The 14,346-nt window shown below is 62.0% G+C and overlaps 1 protein-coding gene across 4 annotated transcripts in view; it reads left to right on the plus strand.

Annotated features, from left to right (window-relative positions):
* TIAM1 (TIAM Rac1 associated GEF 1) overlaps window positions 1-14,346 on the plus strand; it is a 179,575-nt gene that overhangs the window by 140,667 nt on the left and 24,562 nt on the right. For all 4 annotated transcript variants that reach the window (XM_037040559.1, XM_037040561.1, XM_037040560.1 and 1 more), the window contains 3 exons: window positions 2,140-2,226; window positions 5,310-5,534; window positions 11,433-11,536. In XM_037040559.1, the coding sequence (XP_036896454.1) occupies window positions 2,140-2,226; window positions 5,310-5,534; window positions 11,433-11,536 (416 nt within the window). The remainder of the gene's footprint in view (window positions 1-2,139; window positions 2,227-5,309; window positions 5,535-11,432; window positions 11,537-14,346) is intronic.

Genomic DNA, 14,346 nt, shown 5'->3' on the forward strand with positions numbered 1-14,346 from the left:
TCATGGGCCCCGTTTTGTCACGGGAGCCTGCACGTGTCTTACTCCAAGGGCAGTGTTTCCTGGACCCTGGACCCAAGCCGTCCTCTGTCTGTTCTGTTGTCCTGTTTTTTCTGGGGACCCGGATGGTAGGGTGAGCCGTCTCTCGGAGGCTCGGCACGTGAGCGTGTCCTCGGCCGCTGCGCTCAGTTCATTCGCCTCCTCCAGTGGCAGGGCCGTCCTTCCGGGCGGCTCTAGGGAGCCGGCTGGGGCCACAACGAGCTTGGGGGGTGCCCCCTGGCATCCACCCCTCTGCCCCCTGGCCACGGTGTGGGCCGAGTTGCACTTGTTTGCTGGGATTGGGATGTCCTGTCCCACTCAGGAGGAAAGAAACCTGGGCTTGAATGTGCACTGGTAACCCACTGTGTCCTTCGGTCCCCTCAGAGTCATGCAGCCATCGGGGTGCCGTGTTTTCTCTGTGTGCTGACAAGGGGAGGGGTGTGAACCCCCACCCCCAAGGGGCTGGTTGTGGGGAAGCAGCCGGGAACGGGGAGTGACCTGCCAAAGGTGCTGTGGTCACTGCCCCCTCCTCAGCCCCCCGTGGCCCTCCCACAGAGACCCCCCAGCGCCTCCCGCCTGTGCCCCAGACCCATGATGGCCCCCCAGTGCCCGGGGGTGTCCTGCTCCCTGCAGCCCTTGGGCTAGGGTCCCCTGGCCGCCTCACCTTTCGACCTTTCAGCCTCTCGGTGTGGAAGAGGAAGACCTGGGAGGGAGGCTGCGGAGCCACGGCTGCCCCCGTCTCCCGTGGCTCGACACTCTCAGCCTCGGCACCTGGCCTGGCGCCTCCCGTCCAGGCTGCTCCCGGCTGCTTTGCACAGAAAAAAGTGTCGGTCTCAGCGCTTCCAGAAGGGTTACATTTTAGAAAGAAAATGCTTGAATTTGAATGAATTCTGTTTGTTCTTCCCCTTGACATAGCTCTTGATTCTGCATCTATTCTAACAGACAAAAGGAAAAAACATTCTCTGCAGAAGTGCCAGTGAACACCCCCATGTTGAGCCCAGCTCATGTGTGGGCTTGTTTTTACGGGAGTGGGGGCTTCCCGACAAGTCCCCTGAAGTCAGGGCTGCCCTGGGGACGGAGACACAGGCCAGCCTGCGCTCGTCTGTCTGGGAGCTCTGGCCGGCGTGGGTGGTGGCAGTTAGCAGTTGGGCCTGTGTGTGGGGACGTTTGCTGGACCCGTGAACTGAACCGAAGACAGACGCTCATCATGCCGTGGCCTGCGATGCACCCTCCGGTTCCCCCTCCTTGTGCGTTGGCTGTCCGAGCTGCCGAGTTCCCTCTGCCTCCAGCCTGAGGATGCATTGGCCCCACGGGACCATTTTCTCCCGGAGCTGAGCTGTGTTGCGTCTCACAGCTGCGCTCCTTTTCCTCGCCCGTCACAGGGCCGGCCTCGGTGTCCTGTCCCGGGGGCCAGCAACGTGGGGGTCACAGCCGCAGTGTTCTGCCCCAGGGGACAGGCTGTGGTCATTCACTGGTCAGTCAGGGGAGATGTGATGTGAAACCTGCTGTGCAGGAACAGAGGTGACCAGGCCTGTAGCCAGGGGACTGCGCGCCAAGACCCCGATCCACTTGCTATTTGCGGGCCTGTTTGCCCTGATTTTGGAGGATGCAGCAGAGCCCGGGACTCTTCAGCCGGTGGGCTCTGTGTGCTGGGGAGGGGGTCAAGTGCGAGATGAGCAGATGCTGGTGGAGTCGCTCCGCTCTGCGATGGGGTTGGGCTCCAGGCAGCCGCTGCCCAGCCTGTCTGCAGCGTGGTCAGGCTCTAAGCGGCAACCGCACGGCAGCTCGTAGGGACCATACATGTGCCCCGGGACGGGGTTTGCCACGCAGTCTGAGGGGCCCTGAGGGTCTGCTTCGTGCAGCGGAGGGGCCTGAGGGGCCCGCACTGTGGCGTTTACTGGTAAGCCAGGTAAATGAGACTGTTGTGTTCCTCTGGTGTCGCTGGGCACTGTGAGGACGGTGCACCTGGGGGCAGTGACTTCTTTTCAAGTGACCTAAAAAGCTGTGTGATCAGGGAGGTGGTCGCCGTGAGCCCCGCCCCCCAGCAGTGCTGCCACCAGTTCAGATTCAGAGCGTGGTGTCCCCTGTGTCTTGTGTCCCCAGGGTTTTTTCTGTCCTTCGAGGACGAGGATGGCGTTCGGAGACTCTACGTGGACAGCGTGAAGGACACCGGGCTAGCATCCAAGAAAGGTGAGTCACGGTGCGCGCGCTCTGTCTGAAACCGCCTTTCGGGTCTCCCCGTGGTGGGTGGGAAGGGCAAGCCCAGGCACTCTGTGACAAGCGTATGGACACTGCCCATGTTGGGAACCCAGGTGTGTAAGAAATGCCACACTTTCGGGTTTCCAATTGAACTCTGGTGGGACATTCACGCTCAGCTGAAGTGGCCGTCCTTCCCCACCACCCAGGCCAGACCCTGGGCCCACCGTGGGGAGCCTCCATGCTCTGGCCCACACTGGGCAAGGCCACACTGCCCCCGCAGAGCCCATGAGCCCCTCAGAGAGGGCCGCGCTGCCGTCCCTGCATTGGACTTGGTGGACGGGGAGAGCGGGTCCGAGGCGTGGCCCCTTTCTTTCTAGGACAGGGCCGGCCGCAGCGGCCGCAGCGCAGCTTCAGTCCAGCCCAGCACAGGCGGACAGACCCTGCCCTCAGCCCCAGGTTCTGCTCTGGGAGGGTGCTGGCCCGCAGCCGGGGGGCTGGGAGCCCAGGTGCCCTGGCGTCAGTCACATCCTGTTCCGCCCTTTGACTCCAGGACCCCCAAGGCAGACAGGCACCTGGCCACCCGCTCCGAGTCCCAGCCCCGTGCAGTTCTGCTCTCTGCAGGGGCCAAGCGTCCATCTGCCTCTGGACAGAAATGCTGCCCTGACTGCGGCCGTGGATGGGCAGTGCCCAGGCAGCGATGTGGGGCAGTGTCGTCTCAGGGCTCCGTGTGGGGACCTCCCCGGCCTGGAGGGGTGGCCTGGCCCACGCAGCTGCCGACGCCCTCCCCCACTCTGTCCACTTCACCTGCTGCAGGGCAGCTCCCAGTGCTGTGGCGCCCAGGTCTGGACTGGCCTCTGTCCACCACGGTGCGGGTGTGGGCCGGCCCTCGCTCTGGGACAGTCGGGCAGAAGCCCGAGGTGGCCAGAAGTGGTGCGGGCGGCGGAGTGCGGCTCATCCTGCTGGGTGCTCCGTCGGTGCTCATTTCCCTGCTTTGGTTTTTGTTCACCTGCCTTTGGGGGCTGCGGGGGGGCTTCCGGTGTGTGCTGTGTGGGGCTGGCGGTTCTTTCTGGTGCTCCTGCCCCTCCCGGCCCCGGTTGGGGCTCACACTGATGATTGTCGCCCCAAAGGGCGTGTTGTACCTGCATCTCTGGTCCCCGTAGGCATGACGCGCTCAGCCCCTCCACCAGTTCACCCAGTGGGACCCCTGTGGAAGGAGTGCGTTCCTGTCCCTGCCACCAGGTGTCAGTAGTGAGCCAGTGTTTCCTGAGTTCTTGCCCAGAGTCTTGTTGGATTGACGCTCATTTAGCCCCTGATCGCTCCCACTTGGAAGGACTCTGGGTCTGGGATAGAGCCTGCCACATGCTCACGGTCACAGGGCTGCCACTTGGTGATGGTGTGACAGAGGCCCCGGCGAGGCCTGCCCTCACCGCTGCTCGGCTGTCTCTCTCCCTGGGCCCCTGCATTAGCTTCCTTGACAGACGTACACAGACGGGGGCAGACGCCACAGCAGCGGATCTCTCCCGGTCCCAGCTGCCGGGGGCTCCGGGTGCCCTGGGCCTGTGGCCGCACCTCCCGACTCTGTCTCCCAGTCCACACGGCCTCTCTCTGTGTCTCGTCTGCATCCTGTACAAGACTTCGTCAGGATCGTAAGGTTCAGGACCTGTCAGACCCCCAGCACCATCCTATCTCGATCCCTGACTTCATTACAGCGGTGAAGGTCCATTTCCAAATGAGGTCACGCTCTCAGGGTCAGGGACACGCGGCCTTCTCGGGGCTGCCGTTGAGCCCCACGCACCTCCTGCGCCCGTCACAGCAGGCCCTTCGTACACAGACCTCACAGGCGCTTTTGGATGCAAAGGCTTCTCTTTCGTTTCCCCCTACGTTCCTCCTCTGGTATCGAACCAAAAGGGTGGTCTCCAAGAGAAGCCTTAAAAAATTAAATAAGCTTTCCACATGTACAGATTTTGTATTTTCAATTCAGATTTTGTGACGTTAAAACCTTTTACCTAGAAACGGACGGGTCAGCGTCCCAGAACTCCGCCCCTGGTACGAGAAAAAACGTTCTTGTCCTCTTCCGTCGCACTGCCCCACCCGGTGTTTCTGGGAGTGACTTGGGATAGGAAGTCGCAGACCTGGGCCCAGATGGCCAGGGTGTGACTGGGGGCCACAGGAGGTGAGCCCTCCCCTGTGCAGTCGCTGTTCTGCGGGACCGGAGGTGGGGACACCAAGGGCCTGGCTGGCTCGTTGTCTCTGCAGTTCGTCGCCTCTCTTTGCCTTCGCTCCCTGCCTCATGGAAGTTTGTCTGTCGGCGGGTCTGGGAAAAAACAGCTAGACTCCTTTCTTCACATCCTTTCTTCACAAGGACACTAACCCCTTCTTCCCCAACCTCTCCCTCTCTCATACTTCTGGAATGTTCTTCTGCTGTTGGATGGAACTGCTCCAGGGTCGGCTGCAGCTTCTTGCTCTGCTAGGCTGGGCTGCTCCTTGGGTCCTAGGTGTGGGTGGCTCTCTCAGCCTGCTTTCAAAGGTCACAAACTTTTGGGGACTTTCCCCGAGATACTCCAAGTCCTGGTGCAGTTTCAGAAAGTGGGGGCGTGTAGAAACGGCCACAGCTGATTCTAGAAGCCGCTGCCTTTAAGTGCACTCGGAGCAGAGCACCTTCTGTCATGGGGAAGTGGCTCCGGGGTGTTTCACAGAGGGACCAGGGGGCGGTAGCCGAGCCACACGTGTGAGTGTGGCCAGCACGTCCACGGGGTGGTTGGAGAGCTTTTCTGCCTTTCCCTCTCCAAATGCTGGGGTCACCGCCCAAGTTGGCGTTGGTGAGGAGACATCGGCAGGTGCTGGGAGCCCACAGACCCATTGGGGTGTTTGGGAAGGGGGCACAGTCATGTCTGGACCCTCCTGCACCCAGGGCTCCTGCTGACCACTTGCAGGCACAGGCCTGTGTGGGGGAGTACTTGGCCTTGGGCCTGCAACAGAGCTGCGGGAAAGGGGCGCGCCCCGAGCGGCAGTGCGGAGGAGGGGCTGGGCCTCTGCTGACTCTTTGTGAAACAGCGTTTTCTGCTCTGTTGCAGGTCTGAAGGCGGGAGACGAGATTCTCGAGATCAATAACCAAGCAGTCGGCACCCTGAGCTCCTCGGTGCTCAGAGACTTCCTCCTGCAGCCCAGCCTGGGCCTCCTGGTGAGGACGTGCCCCACGCTGGAGGGGGGCAGCCCGCTGCTGGAGAGCCCGCCCCACCGCACCGACGGCCCTGTCGAGCCCAGCCAGAGCCCCCTCACCCTCCTCACCGGCAGCCCAGGTAAGGGTGGGATGTGTGCCTTGGGCAGGGACCCTCGTGCTGGGGGCTGTACCACGTGTGAAGAGCTGCTGCTGCTGGTCACTCTGGAGGAAGACGCTTGGGCAGACCTACCATCTCAGAGTCTTGGGTAGAGACAGGGCACAGAAGTGCTGGGAATTCTGGGAGGGGCTCTGAGTCCTACTCCTGCTGAGCATGTGGCCATTCCCTCTGTGTGACAGAGAACAGGAGACACCCAGAGTGGACAGCACTCAGAGTCCTAGCCTCCCTGGGACCCAAAGGGGCGGCGCCCTCCTCTGGGTCCCCGGAGGGCCGGAGGGGCCTGAGCAGCCCAGTCCTGGAGCTGGGGATCCCTCAGTAGCTTGGTGTTTTGAATTCCCTTTCTTTGAGAAACTTGGGTTAAAGAAAGAGAGTCCTCCGTTTCAAAGTCACGCGCGGGCCACGCTGGCAGGACACCGGCACTCAGCTTCCCGTTGGGGGCTCTGGAGGCCCCAGAACCGCAGCCGTGCCTGTTCCTGCTGCCGTCCTCTACTCCGCACGCCGGGGCTGCGCCCACGGCCCGGGCAGATTTGGAGCAGGGCGCCCTGTGCCTTCAGCAGCAGGGCAGGGCCAGGCGGCTGTTGGGCTCTGTGACCACAAGGTGGCGGGTGGCGGCTCGGCCCTCTTTCTGTCTCTGCAGTGGGACGGGGAAGGATCGTAGGGTCAGACTTGGGGACTTCAGGTTTCATGATGCCTGGACGTGCGTGCCACTCACGGCGGGTCTTTGAGCCCGTCCGAGCCTGTCCTGGGCCCGGGGGTAGAGTGAGGTTGGCAGTGGGCTGGCTTCTTGGACATGCCAGCTCCTGGGGGCCCGTCCGCTGGGGTCCCTGCTTGGCCCGTAGCCTCTTGCCCAGGGCCCGGCAGAGCTGGTGCCAGGGCAGGGCCCCGGGCCCCGCAGACATGGCTGCCAGCTGGCACCGGCCCCTCCCCGCCGGGCCCTTTAAAGGCGATTGCTGCATTGGTGGGCCTTGTCTTCAAAAATGCTCCGTGGTATGTGGCAGACTTCCAAGTTTCATCAAACTTTTTAGTTTAAATTTTTTTTAAGGTTTTATTTATTTTTAGAGAGGAGGAAGCGGGGAGAGGAGAAAAACATCAATGTGTGGTTGGTTGCCTCTCGCACGCCCCCTACTGGGGACCTGGCCCACAACCCAGGCATGTGCCCTGACTGGGAATCAAACTGGCAACCCTTTGGCTTGCAAGCTGGCCCTTCAATCCACCGAGCCACACCAGCCAGGACTAAACGTTTTAAAATTAAAGATGCATTCTTGTATAGGTAGCTGTTCTGGAATACAAGTGTGTATATGTGTCTTATCTTTTTTATATGTTGGGGTCTTAAAATTGCTCTCTGACCTTCACATTCTCCAGACTTGCTGGGGGAGGCCGAGGGCCAAGTCCCGACGGTACTGCCCTGTGAGCCTCGCAGCTCCGCTCACCGCTTGGTTTTCTTCCAGTTGAGTGACCCTGCCTGGCTGTTGAGTGCTCGCCGTGTGCCAGGCAGTGTGTCCGATCGTGGAAGTCACAGTGATGGCCAGGGCACGGGGACGTCCCCCCAGTTGCACCGCAGTGCGGCTTTCTGTTCTGCGGCCACTTCAGTCCTTAGGTTCTGGTGGTGCCCACAGACCCACCAGAACAGAGCCTGCCCCAGGAGCCGGGGTCCCACACTGCTTTGAGAGTGAAGCAGCGGAGCAGAGTCCTGGGGTGGCTTTCTTGTGCCATTTCTCCGTTGGGTTCAACGAGAATCAGTTCCAGAAGAATCTCAAATGAGCAGCCTGGCGGCACCGGCTGGCAACAGCAGGCCTCGCCTGGGTCTCCTCTGCTTTCTGGTGGCAGCCACTTCCTGGTCCCCATTGGAGGAGCGAGATGAAAGGGCAGGCGCACAAACAGGATGCAGCAGCTCAGGAGGGCGTGGGGCAGCAGGCCAGCTGCAGCGGCAGAGGGAGAGCAGCTGGGAGGGAGCGGGCAGCGGGCCGGCTCCCTGTGAGTGCAGGAGTCCCTGCGACCGCAAGGCCTTTCCGGTGGCTGGTCTGAGGCTTGGTGCTGGGACCACCTGTTTTGTTTTAATCCTCACCTGAGCATAGGTTTTTACTGATTTGAGAGAGGGGAAGACAGAGCGAGAGGGGTGAAGGAGGAGAGAGAGAAACATCGGTGGGTTATAGGCCCCAGCTGGAGATTAAACCCACAACCTTCTGGTGCACGGAGGACGCTCCAACCCACTGAGCACCCAGCTGGGGCAGTGCAGGGAGCACATTGAGGTGGCCACAGTGGGTGTTTGGCCCCATTGGTGGAGGGCCTGCCACCTGTCAGGCACACACTATGGAGCTGGGAGCCCTGGCTGGGTTCCCTCTGCAGGAGGCTGCCCTGCAGCCAGCCCCGCCTCACAGGGCCCAGGCTCCGCCCCGAGAGCCCCGCCTGGAGTGTGATTGGCTCCCAGGTGGGACTGTGTTTGCCAGGCTCTCCCAGGCGGACAGCACAGCCTGGTGGCTTAGGGTAGGATCCGGGGTGGGGCTCCGGGACCTCCGTCACCCAGTCCCGGCTGCCACAGGGAACATCTGCACACGGGCACCAGTCTGCAGCCAGAGCAGGGTTGAAACGTGAGACTCCAGCACAAACGCCCTCTCGGCACTTACCTCCCCTTCTTGAGAGGAGAGCAGAGCTGAGAACGGCAGGTGCTCTTTCCGAGTCGTGGCCTTGTGTCCCGAGGAGCAGCACTGTCCTGGCCAAGTGCGTGCACTGCCGAGGTGAACCCTCGAAACGGAGACACTGGGACCCGCGGCCTACAACACCCCGCACGGGTGCAAGCTGTCCAATCCCAGCTCCAGGGCCCCGGGCAGCCTTAGATTTCAAGCCCCCCAGCCGCGCTCCTGCCCGGCTGGCCTCTGTGGGGACAGGGCGGCGCCATTGCCCCTGGGTTCTGCCGACCAGTCAGCATCCAGCACTGTGGCTCGAGCCTGGTGCCTGCTCCCAGGAGTTACAGTCTGGCGTGGGGTGGAGACACGCTGTGTCGAGATGAGGGGCCTCCGTTTCTCTGCTTCTGAAGAGGAAGATTGAGGGTCCCTCTCTTGGTTGACGTTCATTACAAGCCAGCAGGATTGCGGGTCGTGCCTGTGGCTCCCGAGGATTGCGAGTCTTCTCCGTGGCGGAGCAACACCGAGGTTCTGTGAAGTGTGGCCGGACGGAACTGTCTGTTTCCCAAGCTAACAGAGCACCCTCCCTTCCCTTTCACGGCGTGGGGGTCACCCTCCAGGTGGTTCTCCACCTCCCTGTGGTGGTTTTGTCTTTGTTTCTCAGCTTCGCCGGGGGTGGGGGCGGGGCGTCCGGCCCGCTCTCCCACCCCACCTGGGTTTCTGGGGAATCCTCGTGCCTGTGGCAGCCACCTGCACCACACATGCAGGCCCAGCCCCGGGCAGAGGGGCTCCCTGGGGCGTGTCCGTGTGGCTGCGGTGCCCTGTCCAGGCCCCGGGGCTCGGTCGTGTGTCCTCACAGAGGCCTAGACTTGGGGGTCCATGGGGTCCTCAAGGGGAGCGACATCAGACCGGTTTTCCTGTGGAGGGTTCGGCAGCCCCTGCTCCTGCTCAGTCGTGGGGCGCTGCTCGCCGCCTCCTCGGGCCGAGGTGCGTTCAGCCCCTCCTCGCAGTGCGAGTCCCTGGGGCTGGCGCGTGCTCCTTGTGAACTGGGCTGACGTGTCCCTCGCCCCGTGTCTCGCCGTCTGTCCCCATGCCTGCGGCAGAGGAGCTCTCAGTCGCAGGAACACGTCACCATGCGAAGCCACCGGGAAAGCAGAACTGTGCCCGCCCCGCCCCTGGAGCCAGCGTTCTTTGTGGCCGTGCGGTGGTGGCCCGAGGGTCCCCAGAGGCTGGCCCCTCCAGGGCTGCCTTTCCCGCTTGTCCAGTCTGGTCCCTGCCCCACTCCGGGCTGCCCCCCCCATCCGCTGACCCCGGCGGCCCTTCTTCCGTCCCATCTCCGCCTGGCCCTCGGTCCCCCTCCTCGCACTGTCAGGAGGGCTGTCTGGCTGGTGCTCGGTGGGCAGGACCATTTGAGGGCTGTGGCCACAGCTGCAATGTCTGTTGCTGGAGGCCAGTCTCCTGTTGGGAAGGACTCTTGGGGGAGGGGGTCACCCCCCAGACTTGAGCAGCTGGGTGCTCCCTGAGGACTGCGGCCAGGTGGTGAGAGGGCAGGTCCTACTCCCTGAGCCCCCTTTCCTGCCCAGCTGCTGCCTTGGCTGTGTCTCCTTTGCGGCCCTCCGGTTCCTGGTCCCTCCTGGGTCATGAGCCCCCTCCCCCGACCCTTCCTGCGCTCACTGGTTACGCTGGGCCCTCAGGGTGGTGCTGCCCCACTGGCCTTGCCAGGGGTCTCTCATATTGCTGTGACAAGTGGGCTGGTGATGGTGGCCTCATGGAGCGCCTGTTCCCCTCTGTCCTTGTGGTCTCACCTGTGAGCTAGGGGTTCTTTGGGGTGGGCTCAGGGCTCCTCGGACAGGACCAGAAACTGCAAGGTGGCTTGGGGCCTGAGCTCAGAATTCCCATGTCTCCCCTCATGTCCTGTTGGCCAGAGCGGGGCTGGGTGGGGGAGGGCAGGGGCCCTGTCGTCTGGTGGACACCCCTCTCCTCCCCGCTCCCCACCTCCATGGCCAGCCCTTTCTCTCATCTGGGCAACCTCTACCTCAGTAGCAGGCGCGATGGGGCAGAGGCCTGGGTGCTTGGCGACGGGAGCCCGCGAGTCCCAGGAGCTCCATGTCCTGCGGCATTTTGCGGCTTAGATGTGTGGACGGTGACTTCTCAGCCTGGAGTGTGTTTTCTCCATTCGTGCATCCTTTTGGCAAAGGGAAGGTTCCATTTTGGTGACCTTGACCTTCTGCCCCACATGGCATGTGCGCCTTGTGTCTTCAGCCCCCGTGTCCCCGGCAGCAAGTGCTGGTATCTGCCGCTTCCTCTGAGAGATGTGCATCGGGGCAGCCCCGCCCTGGCACTGGCTTGGTGGGCGCTGGGGGCTGGGGTCCAGGTTCATGTCCCTGCTGTTTATCAGATGGCCCGCATTCCCACCGGGGGAGGCCGTCCCGGCGAGCAGCTCTGGTCCCCACCCGTCTGCTGCTTCTCAGCCAGCAGGAGGGCGCCGGGGCTTCCTGGTCTGTCCAGCTGGCCCCGGGGTTTGGGCCTTTTGCTCTTGTGTGAACTTAGTTCTGGCCACAGTGCTGCTGCCTTCCTGTCTCTCTCCTGCACAGTGACAGCGCCCTAGGTCAGGGGACCCTGTGTCCGCCTGTTTGGAGGGCCAGTGTCTGCCAGGCGGCTGGAGCGGCCACTCCAGCGCAGCCCGCGGTCTTGCGGTACCGTCAGGGCCATTGGGGAGCGAGTAAGAAAGGCTGGGTGTCGGGTCCGACCCCACACCTGCCTGGTCTGAGTCTGTGTATGTGGACCCCCCCGGGTCAGACGGTCTTCAGCCCTGGGAAGCCCTGCAGGGCAAAGTGATGCTGTCTCCTCCTGTGTGTGGGCGCGGCGGGGTCACCAGCAGGCGGTGCCAGGCTGGGCACATGCAGACGCCAGAGCTGCCCTGGGTGTTGGTGGGCCTGGTCCACCTCCAGATGCAGTGCGTTCAGGGTCGGAGCTTCTGCATGGGGGTTTTACGGGGCTAGCATAACTGTTACTGTGTGTGATGTGTAATAGAGATGTGCTGCTTTATAAAATAACGAGATTAGTAGTAACAGTAAACGCAAGGAAAACTGACGTCGAGGCAAGATGCTAAAGCCTGAGCTCAGAGGGCGTGGCCACGCCAGTGCAGTGGGTGCGGTCCCCCCGCCCCGCCCCCAGGGTGGGCTGGGGGTGCCGCCCTCCCGTGATGGCCTCACCTTCGCCTCCTTCCCTCCCGCAGGGCATGGGCTGTACGGCAGGCAAGGCAGCAGCGCTGAGACGGCCCCCGAGGAGACGGAGGCGCTGGACCCCGAGTCCTCCGACGACACAGACCACAGCAGCAAGGTGAGCGGTTTCCGTTCCCACCTCAGCGTCTCAGCCCCCAGACTCGGCACCGTTGCTGCACCTGTGACTCAAGCTCCCCACGGCCTCAGCGGTTTCGCTTGTAACGTGCGGCCGAGCCAGGTGGGAAATCCAAGTGGCAGCCTCGCCCACAGAAGCACAGGTGGGAGGGAGTCCTGTCCCCGAGTGGGAGCCTGCGTCCCTCTGCTCACGGGTGGTGACATGGCCTCTCAGCCACTCAGCAGGCCTCATGTCTCTGTGAGGGTCCCCGAGGCGTGTGGGCCCAGCTCCTGGGGACGGTGCGCGTCTTCGTGTGGAGGGAGAGTGTGTCTGTGGCTCAGCACCCTGGGAACAGCCCCCCCGCCCTTCGGGCAGCAGCTTTGTCCCCAGTTCCTTGAGCTTTTACCCCCCCGTCCCCCGCAAGTGCGTGGAGAAGCCTCTTCTCATCCTGTCTCCAGTTCACTGTCTCCACACCCCGACCCCTGTGCCCGAGAAAGACCCCTCCCCAGCCAGAGTGGCCCTGTGCCTCCAGGCTCCTCTGGGACAGTCGACAGTGCTGGACAGACCGCCCTGCCTCCTGCTCTTCTCTCGGGTGCCTGCCAGTCGCCCCCTTCAGCACCAGGGTGGTTCTCGCCCATGCCCCGTCATGGGAGGGGTGGCAGGTCCGGTGACACACTCAAGGTGGGGGCGCCGCCCAGACGTGAACCCTTGTTTCAGAGCCTGCGCGTCCGCGCTCCCGGGGTCCTTCAGTCTCCCCAGCGCGGGCTCCTCCTCCCCGGGGGCCTCCTGCCTAAGCACAGGTGCAGCGCGTCTGGAAGCGGGTGGAAGCTGCCTGGGGCGGCTGGGGCGGCGCGGCTCTCAGTTAAGCCCGTCCCCAGGAGGACCCAGTGAACCAACAAAAACTTGGTCAGGTTTTTGACCTGTGGCCCTTCACTCTCCATCGCGGGTTTTGTGGGGGAGGGTCAGCGGCCCTCCATGGAAACAGTTAATTTCCAGACTGAAGGTGTATTGAACGGTGTTTATTTGGTGTTTTTGCTATTGAGACTTAAAGCGTTAAATCTGAATTTCTAGTTTGGTTTAGGAACAGGGCTGTTTCTCCTCTTTCTGACCCTCTACTTACTGAATGTTCTCAACTCGGGGTGTTTCTACCTGGCTGTGTGCTGAGGTCCCTTCCTGGGGAGGGGCAGGGAGTACAGGGGCCTTGACCCGGGGGGTGATGTCTGTCTGCCTGGGGTTCGTGGTCCGCCCCCCCTCCCCCTGCCGGGCTGCGAGGCCCTAAAAGCTCGCCTGCTGCAGATGGGGCGCAGGGGAGGGCGTTTCGCTGCGGTCACTGTGGGGACACACCCGAGGGCAGCCGCTTCAGGTCCCTTCCTGGGGCTGGGCGCGCTGTGGGAAGCTGCTCCTGGAAACGCTCCCCGTTTGGTCTGATTCAGAGCTCCTCTTCTGTGTTTGAACTAGTGTCTCGTGACCCAGGTTCCTGACTGAAAACAGCCTTTTGGGAGTTGGGGTTTTTGCTTAGGACATTCAGAAGGAAAAACCGCAGACTCAGCGAGTGAGTCTCGGAGGGAGGGCCCTGCTGTGGGTTAGTTGTGGGTGTCCTGCTGGGCGAGCTGTTACTGGATTGGCTGCTGCTCCTTGTCAGCCCCGCCGGCCCTCCCAACTGCCCCGCCTCCAGAGAGACCAGACCAGAGATAGCTGCTGTTGCTCACACGCAGGAACAGAGAGGTTAAGAAACTTACTGAAGGCCACCCAGCCCTGAGGGGGTAAACCAGGCCTAGCTTGTGAGCGGCTCTGCCTGACACCGCCTCCCCCCACCTGCTCCAGGGTTGTGGCCTGGTGTTTAGCGGCAGGTTCCCAAAGGGAAGGAAGGAATAGACTGGTGCAAGCCAGTTGAGGTGTGTGCTCACTGGTGCCCTTGTAGGGACTCCCGGAGGCCTAAGCTTCCTGGGTCTTCCTTATGGTTTAAAGTCAGAGCCAGTATGTATCTCAGGTTTCTTGATTCAGGTTATTTTGTTACTGCGTCTCTGACATCAGGGTGTGTTTTTTCTCAAGAACGAAGTGAAACTTTTGCGTTGGAAGGAGCCCAAGTGGGGAAGGATGGTTTTGGATGCAGCAGGCTGGGTGCTGAAATGCGCAAATGAGTGAATAAACAAACAAACATGTAAATGAAGTAAAACAAATACTCATTTTTCACTTTGGCAAAATATCTGACGGCTGTTGATGGGGGGACATTTTGCTGTTTTTCCTCAGTGAACTGTTTTCAGAAATAATTGGGCAGGATGAAGAGAGTGCGTGCTGGGTTGGTTCCATGGTTTCCATTTCTTGGTAGCAGCTTTTGCGCTGCGCGGCCTTGGTGGGAGGGGTTGCACCAGTTGGCCGAGGGCTTCTGGAGAGGTGGGGGACAGGAATGCCACATCCTGGGGGCGGGGCCTGCACACCACGGGGGGCCGGCGGGCCTTTCCCTTTGTGGGTGGCCTCCATCCCCTCGCCCCCCTCGTCCACAACTGGGGGGAGAACCTCAAAGGACCCTGCGCGGATGTTCCTGGTTGCTGCTTTTCGTCCGGGTGGCCTGGCTCTGGACGGGGTGCCGGAGGTGCAGTTGGTGCCGCCCCCAGGCCCGGTGGTGCCTGAGATGTTGTTTGCGCGGAGCAAACGTGTCAGAGTAATTTTCAGAACATTTTCTATCTGAAAACCGTCTTTTCCTTTAATCCCAATTGTGACTGTGTCGGAAACGCCTGCTCTGGGAGCAACAGCGTTAGTGCAAAGTGTGAGAACAGAAGCTGTTGAGGAAGACACCCGGGAGCTGCTCCCGG

The sequence above is a fragment of the Sturnira hondurensis genome, unplaced genomic scaffold (assembly GCF_014824575.4).
Source record: "Sturnira hondurensis isolate 20B ecotype Veracruz unplaced genomic scaffold, ASM1482457v3 Scaffold0002640, whole genome shotgun sequence".
Lineage (NCBI taxonomy): Eukaryota > Metazoa > Chordata > Mammalia > Chiroptera > Phyllostomidae > Sturnira > Sturnira hondurensis.